General features: G+C 43.4%; 2 protein-coding genes across 5 annotated transcripts in view; both read right to left on the bottom strand.

Annotated features, from left to right (window-relative positions):
- The window catches only part of Zdhhc21 (zDHHC palmitoyltransferase 21), a 56,593-nt gene extending 49,416 nt beyond the window's left edge, over nt 1-7,177 (bottom strand). For all 4 annotated transcript variants that reach the window (XM_085686187.2, XM_085686189.2, XM_085686188.2 and 1 more), the window contains exons 1-2: nt 7,059-7,177; nt 1,664-1,805 (exon numbers count right to left, since the gene is read on the bottom strand). The gene's annotated coding sequence lies outside the window, so the exon portion shown is untranslated. The remainder of the gene's footprint in view (nt 1-1,663; nt 1,806-7,058) is intronic.
- A 16,892-nt stretch (nt 7,178-24,069) lies between these two features.
- On the bottom strand, nt 24,070-26,472 carry Cer1 (cerberus 1, DAN family BMP antagonist). The gene is made up of 2 exons (XM_048452948.3): nt 25,972-26,472; nt 24,070-24,354 (listed from the first exon to the last, which is right to left on the bottom strand). The coding sequence occupies exons 1-2, from the start codon at nt 26,470-26,472 to the stop codon at nt 24,070-24,072; spliced, it is 786 nt and encodes a 261-aa protein (XP_048308905.2).
- Nucleotides 26,473-26,761: the final 289 nt, after the last annotated feature.

The raw sequence follows: 26,761 nt of genomic DNA, 5'->3' as shown, positions 1-26,761 counted from the left end.
GAATACAGTCCTCTTGAGAGGGCAATTTGGCACACCCATCAAAATGTGAAAGCCTTTAGCCTAGCAGTTTTATTTATAATACTTATCAGAACACACTCGCAAGTGCAGAAAGCAGACAGGACAAGGATATACAGAGATACAACACTTTATGTAGTCAAAAAAATACAGTACCATCTAAAACCTTATTGCAGCTTTATCAAACATTCAATCAAACTTAGGAAAAGTACATTTAAGATAAAGGCATTCTGTGCTATGTGCATGCCACTTTACAAAGCCAAAGTTATAAGCCAAACCTGAACTCAATCAATGAAAAATAACCTATACTCAAGTACGAGGATGGGGTCCCTGAGGTCTGCAACTTACTCTGAAATAGAATAAAAGAAAAGCTGACTGATGGGAGGGCAGAGACACCAGTGACTTCAGACCATCAGTTGCAGAACTCAAGAGATGGCATTCAGCTGTTATAACTCAAAATTTATTTCCACATTTCTGTTTGAATTTTCCAAGGTGAAAATTCGGGGGACCAAGTTATAGGGCGGCTTGTATAATAGATTTTTAGAAAAAATAGAAGTGATTTCTACATAGAGTACATGGAGGGAGTCTGAAGGAAACAGTAACCAAACTGCTACGGTCATCCCATGATACAGTGTACTAAGGGTCAACTCTCGCAAGCTGACCGAGGTCCCTGGGAAGATGGTTCCAGAAGCTGAGTTAGATTGCAGACCCAAGCATGTTTATGTCATATGTCCTCCAACATCGAGGAGGGGTTGCCCCGCCCAAGTCTGTGACAAGTAAGAACGACTGTACAACAGCCTACAGTGAAAACATTATGTCCTTGAGAACAGGAGAAAGTGAACCATCTCCAACAAAGGTGACCAGTATTCACCACAGTAAAAATATCTACCTCAGAAGGAAAGTTCAGCGTGGGCAGACCATCCATGCAGAGAAAGCTCACATGGAAAGTACGGCTGACTGCCTCAACTTCCCCAGTGGATTTCTGTTGATGTGGCAAGCTTGTGGCTCGGCATTAGCTGTGTTTACTATCTCCAGCTGCTTCCGTGTCGTTACTGGACACAGTGAAGTCCTAATGTGATGATACTCTGCCATCACGGCCACGCTTCTCTCTACCTGCTACCTGACATCCTTTCCTCACCCCACTCACTCACTCGAGACTGAACACATGGCCATTCACGGATGGCTCTTTAGATCACACATAACACATGGTTGACAGAGTAGTGAGGAAGATGACTTTTATGTTTTATGTACATACTTAACTTTCTTCTAAGTTTAGTAGTGAGGGCATGTTACTAAATTCTTTTCAACCAACTGGAAAATAGAAACAGCCTAAAGCAAAGACACTAATGACCTTACAAAAAACGTTTGGGATTTCTCACTTCAAATTAGATTTTTTTAATGTGACACTGAAGATCTGCATAAAGCCATGTAAGAGTCATAATTTTAAAAGATGTTTCTGAGGTTTTTAATAGAAAAGTTTTATTTAAGAAGATACATTCCATCAAAATTTAAAATAAAAGTCAAATAAGTCTAAACTGCCTTTAATTCTTCATTAGCAAATGAACGATCTGCTAACCACTAGACTCCAAGGCCACAGTAGGTCACAGAAAGCAAGCACATTCCCGTGTAAAGGCAAACGCCCACTTACCACTGCGAGTTCACGGAGAGGAGCTGTGACTTCCCCGGCACTTGCATTTAGTAGTGTCTTCTTGAGTCATCCTTTTATTTATTTCTTTAGAGCGCTTATCCCATCATACGGGCCTCCCATCAGAACAGTTCCCTGTGAGTACCTAGGAACAGTGTAACAAGAATTTCTCAGAGACAAAAACAGTAAGCAGGTAGACATTCTGAGAAAATGCCAATAACTAAAGTGTTAAAATCAGAAATCAGACGAGACCGCCTGACCTGTGCTTTCACACTCCACACCCCAGGAGCACCTACGGCTGTTATTCCGGGAAGCTCTCTTTTGAGATCACTCACTTTCCACAAAACCAAATACTCCTGTGTCCTGCATTCGGACACTGGCCTTCCTGAGCCACAAAGCAGAGTCACAACGCAGTCTGAGCTCACTGGGTGGCAATGATGACCAAAATGGGAAGCTCCGTACCTAAGCATGACTCATCAGAGAAGAAATCAGTGAGTAGTGAGTAAACTTGAAATATGGACTTCAGTCAAATGTTTTCTTCCTGTACAAAACCACCAAGAGTCACTCACAAAAGTGAATTTCTACAGTTTAAAAGTTAACAATAACATTATAACGAACTCCACATAGGATGTACCAATTCACTTCTTTATTCAACCAAGTTATTAATTATAGCCTATCTTCTAGAGCAATGGTGTTAAAGAAACTCAGGTCCTCTGGAAGAGCGGCAGGAACCCATAGGCACTGAGCCATCTCACAGCCCCCACTAACTTTAAGCAAGTTCAAAATGGTTTCCTCTTTGCCTTGGTCTCAGGAGCCAAGTATTTATGATAAACTTAGGGAACTTCTACCCCTCAATGGTAGCTAAATGAATTATTTTTCCAGTAAAAAGACACCAAGAATTACATGCAGTGCATTATGAAAGATGGCCAAGTCAATACTGTAAGTCAAGCTGTAAGGCTGGAGTTCTACAGTGCTTCCTCACTGTGCTGTCAGTCACATGATTAGGAAAGAGCACAAGATAATCATCATGAGTCAAACCCCATGCACTCACTGACTTAAAATCAAGAAAGACATCATTCTCTGTGGAATACAAGTTGTATCTAGCCCCTAAGTCTAAAAGTTAAGGATGACAATATCCCACTGCCTCAGAACAATAAAATGTCATAAAACATTAACACTGTACATCTATTAACACTCTACATCCAAAACAATATAAGTCATTAAATAATTTTCCTAACACACCACAGTAAAAACCAAAGTCGCAGGTGTGGATCTTTAAAGCCACCCTAAAGCTATTTTGATTTTATTCTACTCTAAAATATAGTTAATCATAGCAGTTAATTCAAAATACTCTAGCTGACTCTAGGAATCAGCCAATGAACTAATACAATTTTTAAAATATCACGGATAGCGTATTATCAACAAAGTAAACCTAACTCTTGTATGGACATTAAAAATAAGGAGCTAGGGTAAAATTGTGGCACAGTCTACTTTCGCTTTCCAAGCCTCTCTGTAACATGGCAAACAGGGACAATAAGGCCAACTTAGAGGACTGCTGTCACACTTCAGTGAGAACTGCCTGGCAAGGAAGCAGCACTGCCCAAAGGTAACTTTAAAGGGAAGTGAATTAAAGATAAATATCACTTCTAACTTTAGCAATTACTAGGTAAAAGTATCCCTGTAGCCATGATCAAAAGTGGTACTAAAATTTAGCCACCCATCTACTTTCTACTTTATTTAATACCAAAACCAGGGAAATATTTGTCATAGCAAATCCTTCAGGGCCAGCAAGATCCCACAGTGGGTAAAAGACATGAGTTCAATCCCTGGGACCCACATATGGAAGGAGAGACCCAGCTCCTGCATACCGTCCTCTAGCTATACAAACGCGCCATGGCAAGTATGCGCCCACACACATGTATTACATACACATTCACACAACATAAATAAACCGTCAGGAAAACCCCTTCGGTTACTGCAGTCTTGCCGCTGGCATTGGACAGCATTCTAAGTATGCAGGAAAGAGGCGTGCCATGTGCTATTTGATATTTTTTTAAGCAGAAAAAGAAAACTATGGGTTTGATATGAAACAAAGCCCCTACTGCAAATCTCAAGCACAAAGCAAGATGGATGGAAATCAGCACTTGACTTCAGAAGCTGGTGGACAAGTGCAGTCAAGGCATTTGGAGACACAGTTCTCCAAGAACTCGAGTGCCCAAATGTATCGCCCTTGCACCTCCAGTGGTTTCAAGAATACACTCTGTGGAAAGCTTTCAGTCCCTGGATGGGAACGAAACTGTACATAAGCTGTTGCTCTTCACATGCACTTGGTGCTCTGTACCCTGGCCTTAGGAGTGGAACAATCACAGCGGACTTCAGCACCACGCTAGCGTTACGGGCTTCATTAGACTCTCCTGACCAAATAACTTGGAAGACACAGCACGGTATCTAATAAAGACAGACTATCAAACACTGTTTCAGCCCGCACAAAAGCTCTGTGGGGACTTTCACTGAGGAACGTGGGAGTAAGGGAACACAAATACACCATTAATGTAAGGTAGGGACAGGCTCAATAGTAACCTTCCTCCAAAAAATAGCACCAGGAAAAACGTTCAGATAAGTAAAATCCAGAAAGGAAGAGGCCAAGTAAGGTTCTTCCTGGGTGTTGACCAAGCACGCTCTTACAAGTGGGAAAGTGAGCAAGCTATTGCCCTTCAAGTAGCCACTGGGGCAAGGTATCCTGGGAGAAAAAAAGGGAGCTAGGTTAGGTTGCCCACACTCAGCAGAGTTTACCAAAGTGGGTATGAGTTAAGCACACTAACACTAAACGCTTCTAAGTATGAAAACCTGCAAGTTTTGAACAACTCAGTAGCTCTATAGCCACAGATAAAAGGCCTAAAACCAGAAACTGGAGATCACAATCAAGCACTACTAATTTGTAGCTAATCTGATCAATTTTGGGGTGGGTGTGCCCACGCGCCATTTCAAGTGTGCTCTCCTACACACATGCACACACATGCGCAATGTATAGGTATCTACATTCAGTCTCTTAAATCCTAGAAGAAGTTTAATCTACCCTGGGATGACTACAAAAGAAAAGGCGGCTTCTAATGCAAAAGACATCATCAGAAAATGTCACAACTTACTCCAGGGAGATGTAAACCAGGAAACAAGTAAATAAACTACCATTATAGTAAGGTATTTTGGTTTGGCTAACTGCCTAATGTATGAAAAATATGCCTATTAAGGTGGTAAGTCTTAGCCAGGTGGTGGTGGTGCACACCTTTCATCCAGCAGAGATAGATGTCTGTGGGTTCAAGGCCAGCCTGGTCTACAAAGCAAGTTCCAGAACAGCCAGGGCTACACAGAGAAACTCTGCTTCGAAAAAACAAAACAAAAACAAACAAAAGATACAGCTTACTGGGGACTCTTAACCAACAAATCACAATCCTGACAAGACAGGAGGTGTGTTTCTTTCTACTTTGCTTTCTATCGTCTTTCTTCCCCCAGTGCCAGTGATCAAACCCAGGGCCTTGTTCATCCTAGGCAAGAACTCTACCACTGACTGACATAGGCACATGTATGTACACACACCATACAGGTTCATACATATATGCACTCATCTATATGGAGAGAGATCAAACATTTTCAATTTCAGTAAGAGCCATTTGTGCACTGACTGTTCCACTAGATGGTAAATGAATGATCTTTTATGTCTACAACATTTGAAAAGTTGAGTCTAAGCCCTAATATTTTATTAAATAACGTAAGAAAGTCTATGTCCCTTTGCTTTCCCAGTCATGTCTGATAAAGTTATACTGCGCAACGTAAAATTCTATGCTGAAGACGTTTCCATAGGCTCCATGTGGACATTCCCAGAGTTCTTAGTTTCTTTACTAAGATTTATGTTTTCCTATTATGATTCTGAATCACCCACTATGAATTAGAGAAAACAGGCATTGGCCAAATAAGTAAAAATGTTACAATCTGGATCTCAACTGCTATACTGATGTGTAGGTACTTAGGTTTAAATTTTCTTAATAAAACAAAGCATGCTTAGATATCAGTTTCTCTTGAACATGTACTATTTTGTTTCTTCCAGTTATAGCTCCCAAAGCAGTAGCCGAAATCTCCACGGTTGGAAGGTATCTAGTATAATTCTACTGATTTACATCCAAACTGAATTCTGGAGCTCTGGTACTACAAACACATTTACATTTTTTTTTCATGAGATAAATGCCTTAAATGTACCCTCACCGTGTCAAAAGGTGTCAAATTAAAAACATGGCGTTTGCCAAATAAACATGGAAAAGCTTTAAAAAAAAAAAAAACCCAACAACACGATTCTTGGAAAAGTTTACCCTGGCTACCTAAATATATGGATGAGAAAATAAACTGGATCCCTGACCTACCCATGACCCCACAGCTGGATAGTACAGGAAACAAAAGAGAATCTGGTTTTTTCTTTCCTCAACTCCAAATTTGTTTTATTTCCAACTGATTTCACACCTCTTCAAAAGCTTTCCTGTTGAGGGAGGGCCCGGCTGAGGTAAAGCAGAGGACCCCTCTGAACTTTATCTGTGAATCTCCAGCACTGAAGAACTTAATGAGATACTGCACCAAACCCTTTCATCTAGGAAGGGCACATACTAAGCAGTCATCAAATGGTAAGGGCTATTATTATCTTTTTACCACAAAGTAGGTAGTGAAATTTTTCTGTGGGGGGAGCACATATTAGCAGTGGGTGGAGGACCCATTTGACAAGTCTTTTTAGCTCACACTTAATTACTCTTATTTGCCCTTATTTTGGGTTGTAATTTTATACTATGATTTATGACCCACCCACAATGACCTTGATTTTTTTCCCCCTCCTGTACTTTTATGAACTGCTAGACTGCAGTATTTTCAAGTAATAATCCAGCAGGTCGTCTTCGCCCTGAAGATACAAACATCTTCCACTGACTCATAAGGGATCTTAAAAATGTGACCCAAATACAGCTCGAAAAAGGCCATAAATTTTAAGCGCTCACTATAGTTTAAGTACAGGTAGCGATTACAGAGAATGGTCACAAGTGCAAAGTGCTGCCATGCGGAAAGCCATTTTCTCAAAACCACCGGTGTGGCCGAGCGAGAGGAGAGAGAAGGTCAGTGGAGGTGCACGGTTTCTCTAGGGGATCCTCTCTGCTGCTCCGCACCAGCGACCTCGAAATGAATGAACCGCGCGGCCACACCGACAGCGCGGGCCCCGGAGGCGCAGGGAAGCCGGAGTCCCGGGGAGAACTCGGCGGATTTCTCTCCCGCCCCGGTCAATTCAGCCGGCCCGCAAGGGGCCGCGGCCTCCGGGGGGTGGGGGGATGCTCCGCCGCAGGTGTAGGACCGCCCGCCGGCCCACACTCACCGCCGCCCGCTCCGCAGCTCTCCACTCGGCTCCGCGCCTCCGCCGCCCAGGCCGGGCCGCGCTCCCCTTCCGCTTCCGGGAGCCGGGGCGCCGGGACCGGCCGAGTGGGTGTCGGCATGCCCGCGCGCTCGCGCGGAGGCACGGCCGCCGTCGCCGTCTCCGCTTCGCGCCCCGGAGCTGCGATGGGAGCCGCCGAGGGCCGAAAGACCTGAAAGCGCTCCGCAGCCCAGAACTGCGTCTGGCTAGCGTTCACCTAAGCCTACCTGTGCCTCCCAGCCCTGCGTCCGGCCCTACACAGGGGAAGCTAGCCCCTATCCCCACACCCTCCCTGAAAGGTAGCTTTAAATAGTGCTGTCATCCTCCTGTCAGGGGACAGACCTCTCTCCCTAGTGACAAGTTATGGATTTTCCATGGGACTTTGCTTCAAAATTCAGCCTGCAACATTTGACATCTACAACATTAGATCTTGTAGGGAACGCATAGTCTCCGGCCTGCTCCTGGGCCTGCTCATTCTATACCTGAATTTTAGTGGGATCTGCAGGTGATTCCTATCGGTGCACCCCAAAGATTGAAAAGCACCTGTTTTCAGTCTCGCGGCCTTTAGACCCTCTATCGGGCTACCCCAGCCATCCAAACTTTTTTCCAATTCTTGCTGTCAACCTAAATCAACATTCAAATAATCTTCATATGTATTTCAAGAGACCTCTCTAAGTTGCCAGCTTTCCAATTAGTGAAACTTAGGAAAAAATATTGGACTCAACAGTTAGAATAACCCATCTCCCACTCTGAGCTGTTATCCTCCCAAATGCCTGGGATACAGAGACTAAAACCTTTTGCCCCTCTCTCTAGCTCCTACAACAGTGCTGTGAGAAGCTTACACTGTTCACGGTGTATGGAACTAGGTGGTTATGCCAACGTGACCCAGAAGGAGATGAAGTGTGGATGGGAGAGAAAAGGCCTGTTGTAGGAAGTCTGTACTTCCTTTTTTGTTTTTTTTTTTTTTTTTTTGGTTTTTGGTTTTTCATTTTTTGTTTTTGATTTTTCAAGACAAGGTTTTGTAACAGCTCTAGCTGTCTTGGAACGAGCTCTTATAGATTAGGCTGGCCTCCAACTCACAGATATCTGCCTGCCTCTGCATCCAAGTAAAAAGCCACCACCCCATGGCACTGTACTTCTTTTTGAATAGTATTGGAAGCCTTCCATATCGAATTGTTCCTGGTGGTACCAATTCCTGAGGTCCTGGGATGACCTCTGTACTAACTCTAAATTTACCTTCAACGAGCTTGCATCATTTCCCATAGAATCCCTTTCATCTCATTCCCCTAAAACATCTTCTCTCTTCTCTCAGATTGAGGCAGGATAGGAAGACAGAGAAAACAAGGGGACATGGAAAAGAAAAAAATGAATCTCACCCAAAGGTCTAGTTTTGTTTCCTCTTGACTGAGTGTCAAGGAACTTCAACACAACCTAAAGCCAAGGTTGCCTTCAGAGATAATGCTCATTTTCCTAAATAAATCTCAAGCGATGTTAAATGTTAGGGCCAGAACGGCTGTGGCCTTGAGTTTAACTCTCTCAGCACACACTCCAAGCATTAAACAATCTCAGAAAACTGCCTTACAATCTTATCCACAAAAAGGCATTCTTTTGTTTTGTTTTGTTTTGTTTTGTTTTTAAAGACAGTGTTTCTCTGTGTAGCCTTGGCTGTCCTGGAACTTACTCTGTAGACCAGGCTGGCCTCAAACTTAGAGATCCACTTGCCTCTGCCTCAAGGCATTCTTTAAGATAAAAGAAATAGGTAAATCGTGCCCTTTCTTTTATTCTTAAACTGTTCTTAACTTTTAAACTTTACTTAATCTTTAAGCCTTATAAGTTACATACTATGAACATGTTAACTTAGAAAGCTGCAGAATTCTATGTGCATATACACACATACATATAAAAACATACATCTACATATCATAAAAATCCTAATCCTAGCCTAACTGCCCGCCCCACACACACACACAGTTATGACTCCAGTATGCAGTATCGTCTTTTCCTCAAGACAAACTGGCTCCTTCTGTTGTGCTTGTGTTTTTTTCCTCTCCTCTCCTCTCCTCTCCCCTCCCCTCCCCTCCCCTCCCCTCCCCTCTCCTCTCCTCTCTTCTCCTCTCCTCTCCTCTCCTAATTCTATCCCCACTTGCACTTACATCTAAAGTACATGTTGTCCCTTATTGATACTGAATACATTCGCGTTGCTCTGACTAGTCCTTAAGTTCTTTTCTGAATGTAGTTTCAGGATCCCTTGCGGAGATCCTGCAGTGACAACGCTGTGTTATATCTCGAACTCAAGACTCCTGAGTGAAGGGATTACTCAGGCTCCTGAGTGAAGGGATTACAATCGAGTGGCTCTGTGTCTGTCTTTCAGTCAGGATGCTCTTAATGCTAACCAAATCGGGGAGTGGCGGGAGTCGCCTGGAACCCTGCCAGCCCAGAGTTCTGTGTCTCATTGCACTTATAAAGCACTATATGGATCTTGTTTACACCCTCATAGTATCACGAGCTGCAAGGGAGCTGGAAATGTGTTCTTTCTGATTGCAAACACTCATGACCTCTAAGTCACAGATTAGTTTTGCCATGGTGTGATCCCCAGACACACAGCATCTGTGTCACCTGGGAACCTGTGAAAAATCATATTTTTCAGCCACACCCCCAATCTACGGTTTTGGAGGAGAAGCCTAAAAACCTACGTTCTTATAACCAGTCAGATGATTCAAAACACACACTAAAGTCTTAGAATTGTTCAGCTAGATCATTGCAACCTAAAGCAATCCAATGGCAAGCACTGATTTGACTAGATGCAAGTTTATTCTGTTTCAAGTTAACAAGTTCCCCTTTTACACATAGCTATGGTGTTGGAAAGCTTGTCACAATTGCCTTTGGAATCAGTGACTTTGGTTATCACTACGCATTTGAGATACTGAGATTTTTGTAATGATTTCTTTGAATAGGCAAAACTAATAAAAGTAAGGAGTAACTTTGAAGGAATACACTTAGAATGAATTCCCCAAACCCAGTGACCTGAATTGCATGTTGTTTTGATGTCTCTTCAGCTGTCTCTGTGAAGAGGAAGAATCTGTGTTAAATGATCTCAACAAGTGCCCAGAATAATTAGCCGAGACATATGCGCGCACATGAAAATTGGGAGTATACATGTTTTTTTATGCCTGTTTTCAGTCAAACCAATTTCACAGAAAGTTCTCTAGGAAAAGCATGGAAGGATATCAGTAGCCAGAAAACTATTCCCCCTACATGAACTGCTTTAGCGTGGGAAGTTAAAAGATATAAACAAAGGACCGTCTCCCTCATGAGGTTGCATCATCTTGTCCCATGATTCATGCTAACCATTGATGGTATTGATAGACTCACATCACTGTGAGTGCACAGAAGAAATATAGCATTGGTACCAGATACTTGTCTGAAGAGGTTTTTGGTTGTTGCTGCTGTTGGTTTTCTCAATGTTTTGTTTCTGTCATGGTGGGGATCAAAGCTGGGCCCTCAAAAATGCTAGGCGGGAACTTGACCAATGAACCACATCCCCAGCCCAGGAGCCTTTCTACCCAATTTAAGCATGGAAATGAGTCACGCGCCGTATTTCCCTCCAGAATTCTGCTCTACTTCATGGATCTATGATGCTGAAGCATGATTACTAATCAAACTGATTGTATCTGGGAATAAAGAAAACATAGGCAGGGACAAGTAACAGGGCTGCCCCTGCCAAGGTAGTGTCTGACAAAGGCCCAGGCAGAGCACTTGGATAGGTAAGCTCTGCCAACTGCTGTGCTGCTGTGCCAGTACCAGGGAGGACTGGATTTGACTGCGGTTTCCAAAAGTCGGTGCAGTCCAGAGTTTCATCAGCCCTGGCTAATAGCCCTTGGCAGCTTTGGGTGGATGGCGCTCTCCACCTGCCCAGCTGGGTACCATGCCCTAAGCACCCACATTTGATGCACATTCATGATTTCTTGGTTGCTCCAGTTATCACCCCCATCTGTGTGAGTGGCAGAGTGCCCACGCCAGAATAGACTAGTCATCTAAAAGTTGTTCTTAACCATTTTTTTTTGAGTAGTACATCTCTTTGAACATACGATGTAAGTTGCAGCTCCCCTCCTCAGAAAAGTACACACGCACACATATACATATATACATATGAATGTGTACACTTATTTCATTTATTTGTGTATAAAGTCCTACACAGTTCCCCACCTTCCCACATTTTAACAGACTCACAAGTCAGTTATGATCATCAGGTTAAAAACGTGCCCAGGGAAGTTAAAAGTAGACAAAGTTCACTTTTAAATTTCAAACAGCTAGGGGAACTCTGAAGAGCCACTGAGTTGTTAGAGAACAAGGTGAAAGCAGTGCTGGACAGACACAAGCCAAGAGTTGCTGTTGCTGAGACGCTAGTAGTCTCAACAGGGTGCCTAAGGGGTGGCCTCACAGAGAAGCAAAAAAGAGCAGGGCATGTAGGGTTTGAAGCAGGGTTCAAATTTCCAGAGGAGGGAAGTGTGACTTGGTGAACACATGAAGGCAGGAGAACATATCCATACCCTGTGGTGTGGATCAAGGGTATAGTAGGTAGAAAGACAGAGAAGAGAAGGGAGTGGAGCAGTCAAATAATGACAGGCCACAAAACCAAAGCTATGTCTAAAGAAGAGCCATTAGACAAGGGCGATTACCTGCTCTAAGCTGGGAAAGATTGTTACTGAAGGCATTATTGTTAAAATGCAGAGAGGCAGTAAGTTTGGAAAGATTTCAATATTCTAAATTGAACCTGGTTTTTGGTGGCGGCTTGCTCTGGGTGTTTTGACCACATTAAATAAATATTAGCTCGAGATTGTTACGTTTTAATAAATGTCAAAGGGAAATATATTCTGGTAGATGTTCATACGAATTTAGATTCCCTGGACACTAAGCAAGTGAAAATCTATTTGAGATGGAAAGAATGGAAATCAACTGAAAAGAGAAAAGAATCCTAACACTCTCAGTGCTGGAAGATCAGACAGACAGACAGACAGACAGATAGAACAAGCTGCGAAGAGTAGACTGTAGCACCATTGCTGCTGAGGGCAGTTAAACTATACCATAATGAAGCCCTCTGATGAGAACTGACCTGTTACCATGGAAGCCTTGGGCTGCTGGCTTCCGTCAGTTGTTACTTCTGATATACAATTGCACAGTCATCTTTACTTCCGGTCACCACTCAAAACCTGATTAATTCCTTCCTTCTAATCCTGCTTTCAAATGCCAATCACTCCCAAAGCGACCTGTGCTTCCTCAGATTCAGCTACGGATTTCCCAATGAAAGTCCACCTTACAAGCCTGCAGTCCCTCATCCCTCTGGCCCAGGAGTGCCTCCCCTCCCCGGGAGACAGTAACTCTGACAGTGTGCAGCGATGAGCCTCTTTCAGCTGATTAGGTCCTAATAGACCATTTGACGATGAAAGCTCTCCATTGTCACAGCTCAAAGCCAACACTCTTCAGGACATAGTCTCCTTTCTGTGTCAATGGCCCGGTAAAGTAGCCGCCAGTCCCAGTAATGAGACTCAGCAGTTTACACGGGGACTCTTCTTCCAAGGTGGGAGGAGCTGACACTGTGAGATGGTCACCCTGTTCCCTCATCCTTTGAAGAAATGTGGACCAAAGTCGATGGCAAAGAGGAGACCATCTTGCCTGGGTGCTGGTGGCTGAACTCGGGGTTTTGTGCACGCTAAGCAAGAGCATTGCTGTGGAGCTACATCTGCAACCCATGGCTTTCTGGAGATGTTTTGGCCATGTAGGCCAAACTGGCCTCAAATTCTTGATTCTCTGCAAAGGAAATGAAATAAAGCAGAAAGGGTAAGCCCCAGAATGCAGCAGGGCCTTTGTGTGAATGAAAACGCTCCTACAAAGGAGGGATTGAAACATTTGCTTAAATCTTTTACAAGGTGGGGCCGAGAAAAAGATTTGTAGGAACGCCTTAAAAGGTGAGGGGGGAAATTTTTTAATTTCTCATTGTACTCAAAGTTTTAGTGTTTGATAGAAAGGACTAAAATTTAATGGTTCTTGCAACCAGCACCTTTAAAGTATCCATTTCCTCTTTCTTCTAAACCTTTTAATGGAGCATGCCCAGAGGCACCTCATAACATCTTCCTGTCTGCCATCTTCATGATGCCAACTAAGCGTGTCTACACACAATCTTGCCCACCACCTTGACCTCTGAACGAACGTGTGCCTGATGTTTCTGAGCTGAGCATGCCCAGAAAAAGTCGTCCATCTTTCCTTCTTGACTATAACTTTAAACTGAGCATGCATAGGAAAGCGCCCGCACTCAGAGTCTTTCCCACATGATTATGCATGAACTCGCCAGGTTTCATCTCTTGGTGATTCTAGTTTGGGCTTTATCCTCACCAAGACGCAAACCCATTTGATTTGATAACAGCTTAAGTTAATGCACAAAAACAAAACAAAAATCCCAATAACCCCTTGACTTTATGAATGTCCTGTTTGTTTAAACCCTCTTTTCCCTTTTAAATATGTGTGTCCCCATTGATAAGTTAGGCAAAGAAACCTATCACGTCTTGCTTCTGGGAAGTAAGGTAAAAGTGGCTATGAACATTTTGCCCTTTGCCCACTCCTGTAAAAGGAACATAAAGAGTAAATGACTTAGAAGAAGAGGAGCAGGGAGAGGAGAAGACAAGTGTGTCGCCAATGTGTTATTTGCAGAGGTTTAGTTAAAAGTCCAACAGCTGTATGTCTGTCTGTCCTTGCCCACCGCCACACATACAAATGGGAAAATGCCAAGTGACTAGAACACGCAGGATTGGGTCTGAAAAGCATTCTGTAGAGAGACAGAACTAGTTTTGGATCTCGAGCCTAATCGTTTTGTGGCAACCACTCAGCTCTAACATTGTACTGTAAAGAAGCCTTAGACAATGTAGATAAACAAAAAGGCTGAGTATCAATACAATTATAATTTGAACAATGAGTTCAGGCTCTATCTGGCCTGTTACATCAGTGTCTATGAACCCTTGCCTTGTGGGAAAATGGGGGGGGGCATTCAAAACAAGAGTCAGAATGGTGACCAGACAGTTGGAGATGAGTTTGAGTCTGGTCTTTACCTACTGCAGACTCTGAAGGGTTTTAGACGTTCCGGAAGCAAGAGAAGGAATGGGGTCAGGAGAGGGAAAAGCATAAAACGACTGACCATGGTGCTGAGGAAAGACCATTGGATTTGGTGATGAGAATCTTCCTGGAGAACCAAGAATTCATTTGAATTACTAGATAATTCAAGAGGAGGTAGACTATTTGGAAATGGAGGCATTGATTATTGCCGCAAAAAGCTGATAATCCAAGGAGATATTTCATATTTGTGTTTTAGGAGAAAGAAGCCTGGATTTATCTCTAGGACAAAATCCTGGGGTGGGAAAAGAAAAATTAGAATTGGGAGCAAAGACACCAATGGAATCAATAGACCCAGCAGGAGGGTTAGCTTAGCCAGAAGAAGGATCAGTCACTCAGTCTACAGAATCAAAAGACAAACAAACAAGAGGCAGGGGGATGATGGGGTGGGAGATGTTTAAGCAGAGAGAAGAACAGCTGAATACTTAGATTTTAATGGTTTCTAACTCCTCTGTTAGGGTACCAGAACAAACCTGCAGTGTTCTCAAAGGGGGTGGAAAAAAAGGACCAGCACCAGGAAGAGACTGGACATCTAAGGAGACAGTTGGCACCTGTAAGGAGCTGAGGAGACAGTTCATACCTGTAGGCAGCTGAGGAGACAGTTCACACTTCTCAGGGTAAGTCTGTCAGCTACAAGAAAATCATTGAGTCCTTTAAGGAAAATTGAGGTTCCAGAGAAATAATTTAAAAAAAACAGTAATTTTTGTTGTGTCTTAAGGCTGCAATCACTGGAGAAATAACTTTTTAACAGATATTCCAAATATATGAATTCAACAGACCATTTTGGAGTTCATGGCGTTCACATCTAATACCTGGAAAATTTACATCACTGACATTTCCCTATTTGACATTCTACAGTGCCAGAGAAGGAAGGCTCAGCCTTAGCTGGTTAAACACACATAAGCTCACAAGTGAACATGCACACACACACACACACACACACATGCATGTGCATACTAATTGACATGTGTGGAACAGCAAATATGTCTGAGAAAATTTGCTAGGACATGAAGGATAAAGTTATGAGGGAGAAATACCTGCATTAAACAGGCATCCAGAAATTAAGTAGACTCAACAGCGAAAGACTGACTGGCTGCCCTGAAGACACAGCTTGGGTTTATTAATTGTCTGTGCGGCTCTGGATAGTGATATCCACAAACTCACAGACTCATACAATACACAGCACACACGGCGTTTCTGATAGTCTTGTTCTTTGCCCTCTCTGGCAAGTAGAAATGTTCATTATAGCAGAGTTACAAAAGCTCACTCCTAGTTAGTGTTCTTCTAGCAAGCAATATCCTGTTCACTTCTTCATCTCTCTGACTCTTGTTGCTTAGGAAAAGCCTGGGGCATGTGTCTGTAAGGAGACACGGAGGCAAATAGCAGAGTGTGACCTTGGGTTTAGAAAGTCCTGTGTCCAGGAGCCTTCTTGTAAAAGTCCAAATCCTCAGACTCTTTCCTGGCTCTGTAGTCATTTATTAATTGCTTCAGGAATGGCCAGGCTGTCATTATGAAGGCTTGTGTAGGAGCTCTGTAACTATTAAGAATGCATTAAAATGATAGCATGTGCAGCAGCAGCTGGGGAGACAGTTTCAGCATGAACACATACCGCACTATGACTCCCATGACCCCTCCTCCTCACAGCTGCCCCAAAGCGCTCCACGGGCTGCAATTGTAACGCTTTACTCACATCAGGAGTCAGCTGACCCGTAGCTACGCTTCCGTAAGCCTCTTCCCTGAAAGCAGGATGTAGAGTTAATGATACAGACGCCTGGCTGTACACGCACGCTTAAAGATGGGGGCAGGCGGATCCTCTTTGGTGCTTCTAGCACACGGAAGAGCCTTTCCTCCTCTTACTGCTCAGGCAGGTGAGCGGAGGCGCATCTGAGAGCTGGATGAGCCGCCGGGCGTTGCATAGGTCGTGTGTACCGTGGGATGCACCTTCTGACAAGCGGAGACATTTGTCTGATCTGCTCCTGAAGTCTACCCAGAACAGACGAGACTTGACAGACTCTGAAAGTCTTGTTTATTCCACAAAGGTCTCTTCTGCACCAGCAGGGTAGCATGCTAGATAGGAAGCACTAGATTCAGAAGGTGCCTGTCGTGATGCAAGCAACTGGATGATATCTTGCAAATAGGAATGCTGACACTTTCTTAATTGCAGATGACAATATCCATTATTCTTAGAAGCAAAGGACACTATGGTAAAATGGAAAAAAAATCACATTTTAAAAAGTTATTTTTATTCTCACAGAAGTATCCGTGTGTGTGTGTGTGTGTGTGTGTGTGTGTGTGTGTGTGTGTGTGCATGCATATGTTTATGCTGTGTGCACACACCAAAGCCAGAAGATGACATTCAATCCCCTGGCACTGGAGTTATGTGTAGTTCGGACAAACAGGACAGCATGGGTGGTTATCCAGAAGAGCTCGAAGGGATCTGCCCTGCTGAGCCATCTCTCTAGACCCTGACATTGGCTTTTCATGTTGTCCAGCAAAATACAAATATGTATCAAATATAAATAAACACATCCATACAAGTTGAGAGAAAGGAAAATATGGAAGAATGTCAAAGCTTGGAGAACTTAGAACTATTCCTGTTGCTTTTCATTTTTCAACTATTTTGCATATTAAAGTATTTTATGGAAAAATTCAGATTCCTGAGAATCCCCAAAGTCCACTGAATCAGACTCCAAAAAGTAGACATTGCTGTTGAGTATCTGAAGTTTTAGCCCATAATAGTTGAAGGCTATTGAACCATAAAGTTGAACTCTAATAAAAGAGTAAATGCAATTTCAGAAGTGATTGTTTTAAAAGGTGATATTTCTAGGAAGTAAACCAACTTGGTTAAAGACCCAAGTTTCTTTGGACAAAGACAAAATCAAACCAAAATGCACTAAGTAAAACTCTTGCTTCATATGTGTGAGGTCCTGGAGTTAACCCCTTGGTAGTAGCTGCGGCAGCGGCAACAACACCAAAGGAACTGAGTAAATCAGAAGGAGCAGTGTAGCTCCTTAGCAGTAGAGAAAAACTCAGTAGATCGTCCAGGTAGAAGAACACAGGCGCCTGAGTGTGGTGAGGGAACAGCCCAGCAGCCGACTCTCACAGTCTGAACGAGCCTTCAGAATTCCCGTGGTGCTATTTTTGCTTTGTTTTGCTATTTTGCCTGTTGTTTGTTTTTTTTTTCCAGGGCTGGATTTGAGCCTAGGACTTTGCTGCGTGTAGTCAGAGATTTTCAGTCACTCTACATGCCCTGTGGTCTGGCAAAATCACCTGTGCTGCTTAAAACACGTAGACCAGGGTGGCGGCCCCGGCTCTCACCTCCAGGTCTTAAAACAGTTTCCGCATTCCTAAAGCTCAAGTCTGCTAGAATTATAGTCTAGAGGCAGTGTTAAAAACAGTTGTCTGTGAAATAAAACCCAAACTCCTCAAAAAGGCACCTTCTGTCCTCTTGAGCAAGGGAGTCAGAAATGGCCATTTAAAGGTACCCCAATGAGCCAACCCAATCCTGAGGCTTCCTAGATTCAAAATGTATATATTTTGAATTAATACAGCTGTGGGCTAAATTCATTAGAAGACATTAATTAGGAGCCTCCGGGAACTGCAGATAACTGAATATTTGGAAATGAGGTGAGCAGGGAGAAAGGCACTAAAGTGAGACCAGAGGAAAAATGTAGATTATTGCCATTTTCATTACAGTGTGGCCTTGATCTCATCACCCTTAAGGACAAACAGGGAAATGGTCATGGAGTCTGCCCATGCCTGTTAGAGAACCCTGTAACGACCTACACTACAGCTCATGGGCCCAACCTTGTTCCCGGGAGGACTGTTTACCAGCGTGCGAAGACACCATTAAGCTAGCAGGATGCATCTAGAAGAGGGTATCTATCCTTCGACTGAGGAAGTGTTCACTTCCTTGGTTGAACAGGGATCCAGGATCCTTGCATTGACATGATTGCATTATGCAAAACATAGCCACTGGAAATTCTTGTTTTCTGGCATTGGTCATGAAAGAGGTGTTTCTTTTAGTTGGTAGACAAAAGGAAATTGTAGTACTGTAATAATTTCCTTGGAGAGTATTAGCCCAAACCCTGCCCAGGTGGGTCACTGCTGCTTGTTTGTTTTGTTTTGTTTTTTACCAGAGAAGGAGGAGGACAAAGCGGAAGGGGGAGGATGGAAGCAATAGCGTGGCGATCTGAGCTGACCGTCTGGGTGGGAACAGGAGGCCTGGATTAGGAAACTGGAGGTACAGGAAGTATCCCTCACTCAGTGAGGTTACTCACCCTGTCACCTCCCCAAACTCCCACAGTGCAGATCCAGCTCAGACAAGACAAACAGAAATCATGGGCTGCGCTCAAAACCATGACTCCTGTCCCCATCACCGAAACCTGACAGGCAGGAAGAGGTGTGTGCAGGAGTGTTCGAAGGTTTCTCCAGGCGTCTCTGACGGCTGCTCTTCCTCTCTGTTTGTTATCTTGCGGTACAATCGCTGCCCCGGGAAAGATCTGAGATGCTCAGGAAAGTGCAAAGCTTTCTGCCCTGAACACTCCCAACATTTGTGCACATTTCGGTGGTTCAGTTACCCCTTTCACAGTACTGTAATCAAAAACCCCATGATGCTTACGTGTGCTCACTGATATTCACAAGTCCCACACATGCAGCTACCCTTCCAAGAGTAGTTCATGAAACATAGTCATTTATACCCATTTTATTCCTTTAAAACACTAAAATTACGCGTTATGAATTTGTGTATACATATAATATGAAACAATATGTTAGAGACACAAGCACAGCAAAGATGTATATGACACACAGGACTTCTGCTAAAGGGCTTATGGACCAGAGAATAATGGCAGTCAGATAACAAAGCAGTATGACTGTGGGTGATTCTCGTGTGGGCTGCCCAGCAGCCATATTTTCCTCTTTCTTCATTTCATTATTCAATTATCTTGAGCATTCCTGATTGTGCTCAGCTCTTTACGAGGGGGGAAAGTGGAAAAGAATTGTCTGCAGAGCAGGGGCTCAAGTTCCAACACACTTGCAGGTTAAGACATCGCTGGACATCCTTTTTCTTCTCTGCTATAGACATTGACCTGTGATGACGGGACAACAACCACGGTGTCACTGAGAAGAGCTTATGAGGATTGGCAGTAACGGGCAAAAAGGAAGGAGTCCATGTCCCTAAGGGAGTGTAGAGATTCTGACTTGCTCAGGCTCCATTTTCAGTGAAAGAAGTCCTGTATAGTTTAATACTTCTGGGCTGTTTTCTAGCACCAAAATCAAAAACACATATTACCATTGCTACTTTAGAAAAGGCTTGGGACCACTGGATGAACCACAGGCTTATCGCGTGCTATAGTTACATGCATGCTTTTACGTGCATATGGTTGCATATAGCATAGAATTTTTATAGTTACTGACATACACATACTTTTTTTCTATCTTGAAGCAGTGTAGGAAGGAACTGGAGTTTGGGAATCATTCACCTCCTGTCACTCCCTAGCAGCGACTCCTTAGCAAGGTATTGTGGGGCCTGAGTATCAGCAACTATAAAATGGTACTGAAATCTCTACTCTGTACATTTTCAAGCAGATTCAATGAAATCATATTTTAAAAAAATCTCTCCCCATATGTGTGTGTGTGTGTGAGAGAGAGAGAGAGAGAGAGAGAGAGAGAGAGAGAGAGAGAGAAAGAACTTGGCACTGCTCTTGAAACATTATATGTGTTCAACATGGGACATATATTAATACTGTACCTTTTGTACCTACAAACCCACTATCAAGCTCCTACACGCTCCATACTAGACTCCTCTAGGCACTGACTACAGTGGGGAAAAGATACCCTGTTCTCATGGAGCTTAGAATTAGTTAACGATACAAGCAAAAGTATAACTATGGCCTGAGATGAAGTATGATATAAAGAAACATAGTGCCATGGAGGCTTGGAAGCAGTGAACTCTGGTTTGTCTGGGGTTATGAAAGGCTTCCCTCGGAAAACAGTTTGGGAGTTTGGGGGTGAGATTTTGGAGGGATCGGCACAGTACGCTTTATAAAAGACTGAATGAGAAACAAAATCATGTATTAACTTGCTCCTCTACTGTAGACTTAAAAGGTCTGGGATTATGTCCAGTTAATCATATGCTTGTTTATTCATATTCTTTGTGGTGTGTTCATCATGGACGCACATAAATATATGAGACTGGATGAATGAAATTCTTTATAAAAAATTTCCATTATTTTTTGCCGTGTCAGCGCAGCCTGGATGCCGAGACTGGCAGGGGTTGCTGTTTATTTTTTCCTGAGCTAAAGCCTTTTATACCTCTACTGCTTCTGTGGAAAAACACCAGCCAGAAAGAACACAAACATCCTTCCTTGTCAATTACAGACCACAAGGAAGTTCCGCTGTTGGTCAAGGGGAATGAGGGCAGGTGGATCACAACAATTTTTATTTTATGTGTATGGACATTTTTTCTGCATGTCTATCTGTATATGATTTGTCTGAAGGGCCCTTGGAAGCCAGGGGAGGACATTGGCTCTCCTGAAAGTAGAGTTGCAAATGGTTGTGAGTTACCATGCAAGCACTTGGAATAGAACTCTGGTCTTCTGGAAGAGCATCCACCTAGTGCTTTTAACTTCTGAGCAACTTCTCTAGCACCAATGAACGAATGAAGTCTTTAATTCTAGGGGGGGAAAAGCTATATGAGTGTAACCGGAGGTTTCTCCTCCACCCATCAGTTCCTGAACAACCACTCTGAGGTTTAATATTAATTAAAAACTGTTTGATTTTCAAGTTCCTTGGCCATCCCACCGCAGGAGTGGAAGCTCTACAGGAGCCGAGCATCTGTTTAACTTGCGCTCAATCTAGTGCACAGCGTATATGTAACTGGGGAGCCTTTGATGAATAAAGCATACACACAAAGACAATAGTGTACTATACAAGACTGCCAAAATACCAGGGGAGATCCAAAGTTAAAAGTACAGATTCGTGTGAATGAGTATCATGGAGGGTAGGTCAAAGGTCATTGTTGGGTGTCTTCCTCATTATCTCTCTGACAGGATCTCTTGCTGAGCCTGGAGCTTATGGATTTCTCTAGGTTGACTGGTTCATCAGCTCCATGAATGCATGCACGTACACACTCACACACACACACACACACACACACACACACACACACACACAAGCACATATGCTGGGGCTGGGTTTACAGATGTGTGCCACCACTTAGCTTTCACATGGCTACTAGGGACATGAAATATGAACTCAAGTTCCAAGCTTGTATGACAAGCACTTTACTGACTGAGCCATTTCCCCAGCTCCAACTCTCATCTCTCTCTCTCTCTCTCTCTCTCTCTCTCTCTCTCCCTCCCTCCCTCCCTCCCTCCCTCTTTCTCTCTCTCTTCCTTCTTTCCTTCCTTTCTTCCTTTATTCCTTTATTTCTTTCTTTATGAGAGAAAAATAAAACCAAAATTTAGAATTTTCTAAATTTAGAATTTAGAAATTTGACATTCATAGTGAGGACTAATAAAGTGATCGCAATGTTTAACCAAGAACCTGGTTCAGGGACGTACTCAGATGGAACAGCTTGGTGAGACATCTGCAGTAAGAGACCTGTGAGACATAAAGCTAAAATGATAGAGAAGGAATGATAGATATTCTACTCAGACTGTCAAGTAGTTGGATCAGAAGACCCAAGTGAGGTGCTTGATTATAGCTTTTCACGAGCGCCCTGTGTAAAGCATCAGTCAGAACTACAAACGGAAAGCTTCCATGTTTAATGTAGTCCCCTAGCTATGTGAGGAAAGCAAATATATCTGGACCAGAGTGTCACAGAAGGAGTGCTGTCTTGTCAGCTTTCACCATGTATGATCTAGACACATACCGAAATACAGCTATAAGTAAATCTAGATCCTCAAGTCTATTAAAAGAAAGGAAAATGATGCCCATGCACATTTAGACAAAGTCACTTGAACTTACAAGAGTGGCTCTCTTTACTGGCAAAATAGGTGACTGCCTGCTTCATGAGTTTCTTGAGAGGAGTAGATGGATTTAAAAGACACATCTACTGTCTGATGGATACACTATTTGTGTATTTCCTCTCAACAGTGTCCTATGCTCCCATGTTTTATACACTGACCCACTGGACACTGCCTTTTCTTGCAAGTAAAAATGTTTGTGAATGGGCACTTTTATGAGGTTTTAAGCTCTTAGCCGTCTATCAGCTAGCGCATCTGGAGTTTACGTGCGAGGGAAGAGAAGACCAGAAATTTGAATAAAACTAATAACTGTTTGTAGCTTGAACTTGAGGGTCTATTTGCAAGTAAAGATGAACAGGATTTGTGAGGGTGTAAGAAGGAGAAGGGGACCCCGACTGACAGAGATGGGTTTACACAATCAGGGTTAGGCAGTTGCACATGAGACAGATGCTCAATAGCTTTTGGCACCAAAAAATATTGACCAGCTGGGATATCATTAATGCTTAACAATTTTATGCTTATGACCACATCTTGGCCAATTAGGTTGTCTTTGACCACCAAAGGGGATAATACATTCTGCTATAAATGCCACATGTGTATCTTTGTAGCTCATATTCTGTTACATTGATATGTTGCATAATACACACCAACTATAAATGCGTTTGCTTCTTCAGAGTGTCATGTTAGACGGTGATTTAAGAGGGATCGAATTAAAATGTAAAATTAATTTCTTTATAAACAGTAATTAGTCATTACTTGGGGAAATGTGGGGGTGTGAGTGTGTGGGTACTAAAAGCAACTAATTTCTAAATAAATATTCAAAAAGCTACTATTAAAAAGTAATCTGGCTGGGAAGAGTCAATGCTGTGTAATAGCTGGACACAAAGTAAATGCAGGCAGGAAAGAGGCAGCTGCTAAGAGACAGTGACTGAATGACTTAATCAGGGGTTGCTGGTGACATCAGAAGCCCATGGCCAATGTCAGAAGCCCATGAAGTCATTTCAGAAATAGTCCTGAAAGACCAATATTAGACATTTATGTGACACAGTATTTTCAAGAGTTTTTCATACACTAAAATTTAATACACCATTCTGATCACATTCAGAACTTGAAATCGAAGGATCTGTGGAGTTCTGTTTGCCACACACGCTCCTCCACAGTAGTTAGAAGCCCAACTAGCCACAAGATTCAAGGGGATGTGAGCAGAAGATGTCACCTGTAAAACCATTTCCTTCAAAATGACTTGCAATGTTTTTGAGGCTTACTGGGTTTCTCAGTAACATCCCTGGGTGGCCTTTGACTCTAATACTATTCATGCATTTTCCACAAACTCTGTGCCTGAGTGCCTGAGTCCTCTCCGTGTATAAACTGCTAAGAGCAGCATCAGGGTTCCCTCTTTAAAGTCAGGTAACCCGTGGTAACAGCTTCACGGGCAGAGTACAGAAAGAAAAGAAAAGATACGGCCATCAAGCAAGTAGCTTCCCACATCTGTGGCAAAGAACCATTCAATAGAGTCAAAACGTTTCCTAAATCTCAAAGGCAGTTTCGAAATATGCAAAATCCTCTTTAAAAATCCCTCTAACTGAGAGCTAGGTGTTACAGTGTGCTCCTGAAAACCCAACACCCAGGAAGTTGATCCGGAGTGTAAAGTCATCCCTAGCCATCCAGCAAGTCTGAGGCTAGCCCAGACTACATAAGTCCCGGTCTAAACACAAGTGAAAAAAGGGTGGGTGCCATTTCCCCTTTATGTAACCACTGAACATTTCCATATTGAGCAACCCCCACTTTTTCTGTTGGGGTTTCGCTTTCAGAGGTAATCATGGGGCAGCTTTGGAAGCTAAAGGTCAAGGGATGAAAGATCCCTGGGAACCGGCCAGTAGGGCGTGCCCCTCTCCGTGCTCTGCCTGAGCCAGGCAGTGGCATTCTTCCACCTGCTGCACTGTCTTGACCACGGGGATCGGACCGGTGCAGTTCAGCCTCAGGTGCATGGTGGTGAACTTGGCGGGCGAGCAGTGGGAGCAGAAGTTGGAGGGGAAAGTCTCCGTTCCAGGAAAATGAATGGACCCGCATTTCCCAAAGCAAAGGTTGTTCGGCACAACAACTTTCTCACAGTCTTCGTGGACAATTGTCTGAAAGGCAAACAGGTTAGGTCATCTCTAGGCATCTCATGACACAGAAGGATGATTTACAATGACCTAAATTGGGAATGCACTTTGTGATAGCCAAGACAGGGAGTCCGTTAGGGACAAAGCCACCTCACCAAAGCTTGCTTTATCGCCTAACTCATCAGTTAGCCTCTAAAATGCCTAAAGTTAACGTGAAAATAATTTCCACTATAAACACCATACGTTAAAGATTTCCATCTAGTTGGATATAACCAATTGAAAACAAAAAGCTGTAATGGCAGCCTTCTTGCTTAACCACACCATATCCCACCGGTCTGCTCCCTCTAGTGCGTTGTGTACAGTAGTTTGTCAGTAAATACTGGTCAGTTAATCATGGCATAGGCCAGAGACCATGAGTTCAGTTCTGTCCTGTTTTATCTGAGCTGTAAAGCACTCAGGTCTACAAAGCAGCAGAGTCATGATGTATAGACCTATGTTACACCACATTTGCTGCTTTTCTCATAACTCCAGATACCCAGTTTTGTGTATCTTCCAACATATGAGTCAAACGCCTTAATTTTAATTTAATTAGCAATAGAATTAAAAAGTAAGAATTTCAAAGGAAACTTGATTGCCCGAGTCTTAGGAGCAATTTTCTAATTGCACACGGACCAGCAAAGCAGATATTATTACTTGATGATTGACCTGTCATTGCTACACAGGCAATTGCCTTAGAATACTGCCTAGTTAATTGGGTGGTGTTACTAGACTGTAAAATTTTTGTCTCTCCTGCATTGCTTCTGGTTCAGTGTCTTTTTGAAGCATTTTCTCTACTTTAACTTAGCATTTGGAATGTAGGCGTTGCCAGAACTGGAGAAAGCAGAATACCAGAATGTTCCTTTGTCTTAAGAGTACAGAACTAATCTTGGTCACTACAACTCAGCCAGTACAAGTTAGGAAGTCAGATAAGGAAAGAGATGTCATTTCACATTGAGGTTATTTTTGAAAACCTATGAGAAACATAAATCACACCCTACATTATGTTTTGCTATCACAATGCCAAGAGTTGATAGTGAGAATCACAACCTAGAGTTTCTGCAGGGGCATTTTCAGCATCAAATAATTTCAGCAACTATTAAAGAAAGCTGTCACGGACCTGCAAAGTAGTAAGGTGTGAGCATCAGAAATAAAGTAGGGGCGCCCAGGGAGATAGCTGAGGTAGTCCACCTCACCTCCAGTTTGATGTACTTGCTTTTCTACCTCTTCATGAATATGGAAATAAGCTGTAAGGTAGTTCTGGCAATTGCTCTGAATTCACAGGTGCCTGAGAGCATAACCTTTTCTATATGGATGATAACCAATAAAAATACACACACTCAACAAACTGTGCCTTCAAAATGGTGACCACCAAGACTGACCGTGCCACTTGAAGCACCTCCAGCATCCAAGACACAAAGGAGACATGAGAAGGAAATGAGGGAAACAGAAATATAATCACATTTTGCCAAATCCCACAACGAATACCCAAGGACCAAATGTGGACCAGGCAAGGCACAATCTCTTGTCAGCCTCTTTACATCTCTGTCCTATCTGTCCCCAAGTTTTACAGACTCTGGCTGTTTTCCCGCCTACAATGCATACCTGGTTGAAGGGTACTGTCCGGCAGGTCTCCCGATGTACTTCGTGGCTTTTGATGGGCAAGATGACCCCCTGCGAGGCCGGGCCCTTCCTGAACATGAAGCGATGCCAGAATTTCTTGGCTTCCTCCTGAAGAGGAGACCTCTCCATTTTCCGCTCATCTGCTGGCTGAGTGAGGGCCTGGATCCCCAATGAGACACGATCATTTTCCACATCCGTTGTGGAGTGAAGTTCCATCTCAGGTTTCTTCCAGAGTCTTCCAAGCCTGGACAGCATCTTCTCTCTCTGCCGCTGGCCTTCCCCAGCCAGACTGGCGCCTACGAGGTGTGGCACCGCCACAAACAGATCTGGCTTGTCTTCTCCCTCCTCAGGGTTGGCCATGTGGAGATCTCTGCGACCCCTTTCCAGGAGCACAAAGGAGAAAGCGCTCTGGCAGCCATCCACGCATCGGCCTGCCTTCCCCAGAGGCAAGAGCACAAACAGCTGAAGTAAGAGAAGATACATGCTACCAGGGCCCAGAGACTGAGATTAGGTTCACAGATGGCCAGGCCCAAAGGAGAGGCTCTCCACTGTAGGACTGCAGCCAGGACATCCCATATATGCTACCTGCCTGGTAGGGTGGGGAGGCAGGTGGTCAGCAGGCAGGCCAAGCAAAGGCAAAGCAAACACATTAAGTGTTTGCTTACATTATGCAGTGCTAATGGTGTCCTGCCTTCACTTGGTTCTGTATTTTTGAAGCCCCCAGGGAAAGCCTGAGACCCCGGGGTTAATTAGCTGGTGGCTTAGCGGTTGT

This window comes from Myodes glareolus, chromosome 3 (genome assembly GCF_982192425.1).
Source record: "Myodes glareolus chromosome 3, mMyoGla1.1, whole genome shotgun sequence".
In the NCBI taxonomy this organism is placed as follows: domain Eukaryota; kingdom Metazoa; phylum Chordata; class Mammalia; order Rodentia; family Cricetidae; genus Myodes; species Myodes glareolus.
This window is presented reverse-complemented; position numbering and strand designations above follow the sequence as displayed.

Excerpts from the sequence above, each read along its gene's own strand:
- Cer1 (XM_048452948.3), bottom strand. The coding sequence starts at position 26,472 with ATGTATCTTCTCTTACTTCAGCTGTTTGTGCTCTTGCCTCTGGGGAAG. Across the intron at positions 24,355-25,971 it reads GGACAGTACCCTTCAACCAG|ACAATTGTCCACGAAGACTG; the intron begins GTATGCATTGTA and ends TTTGCCTTTCAG.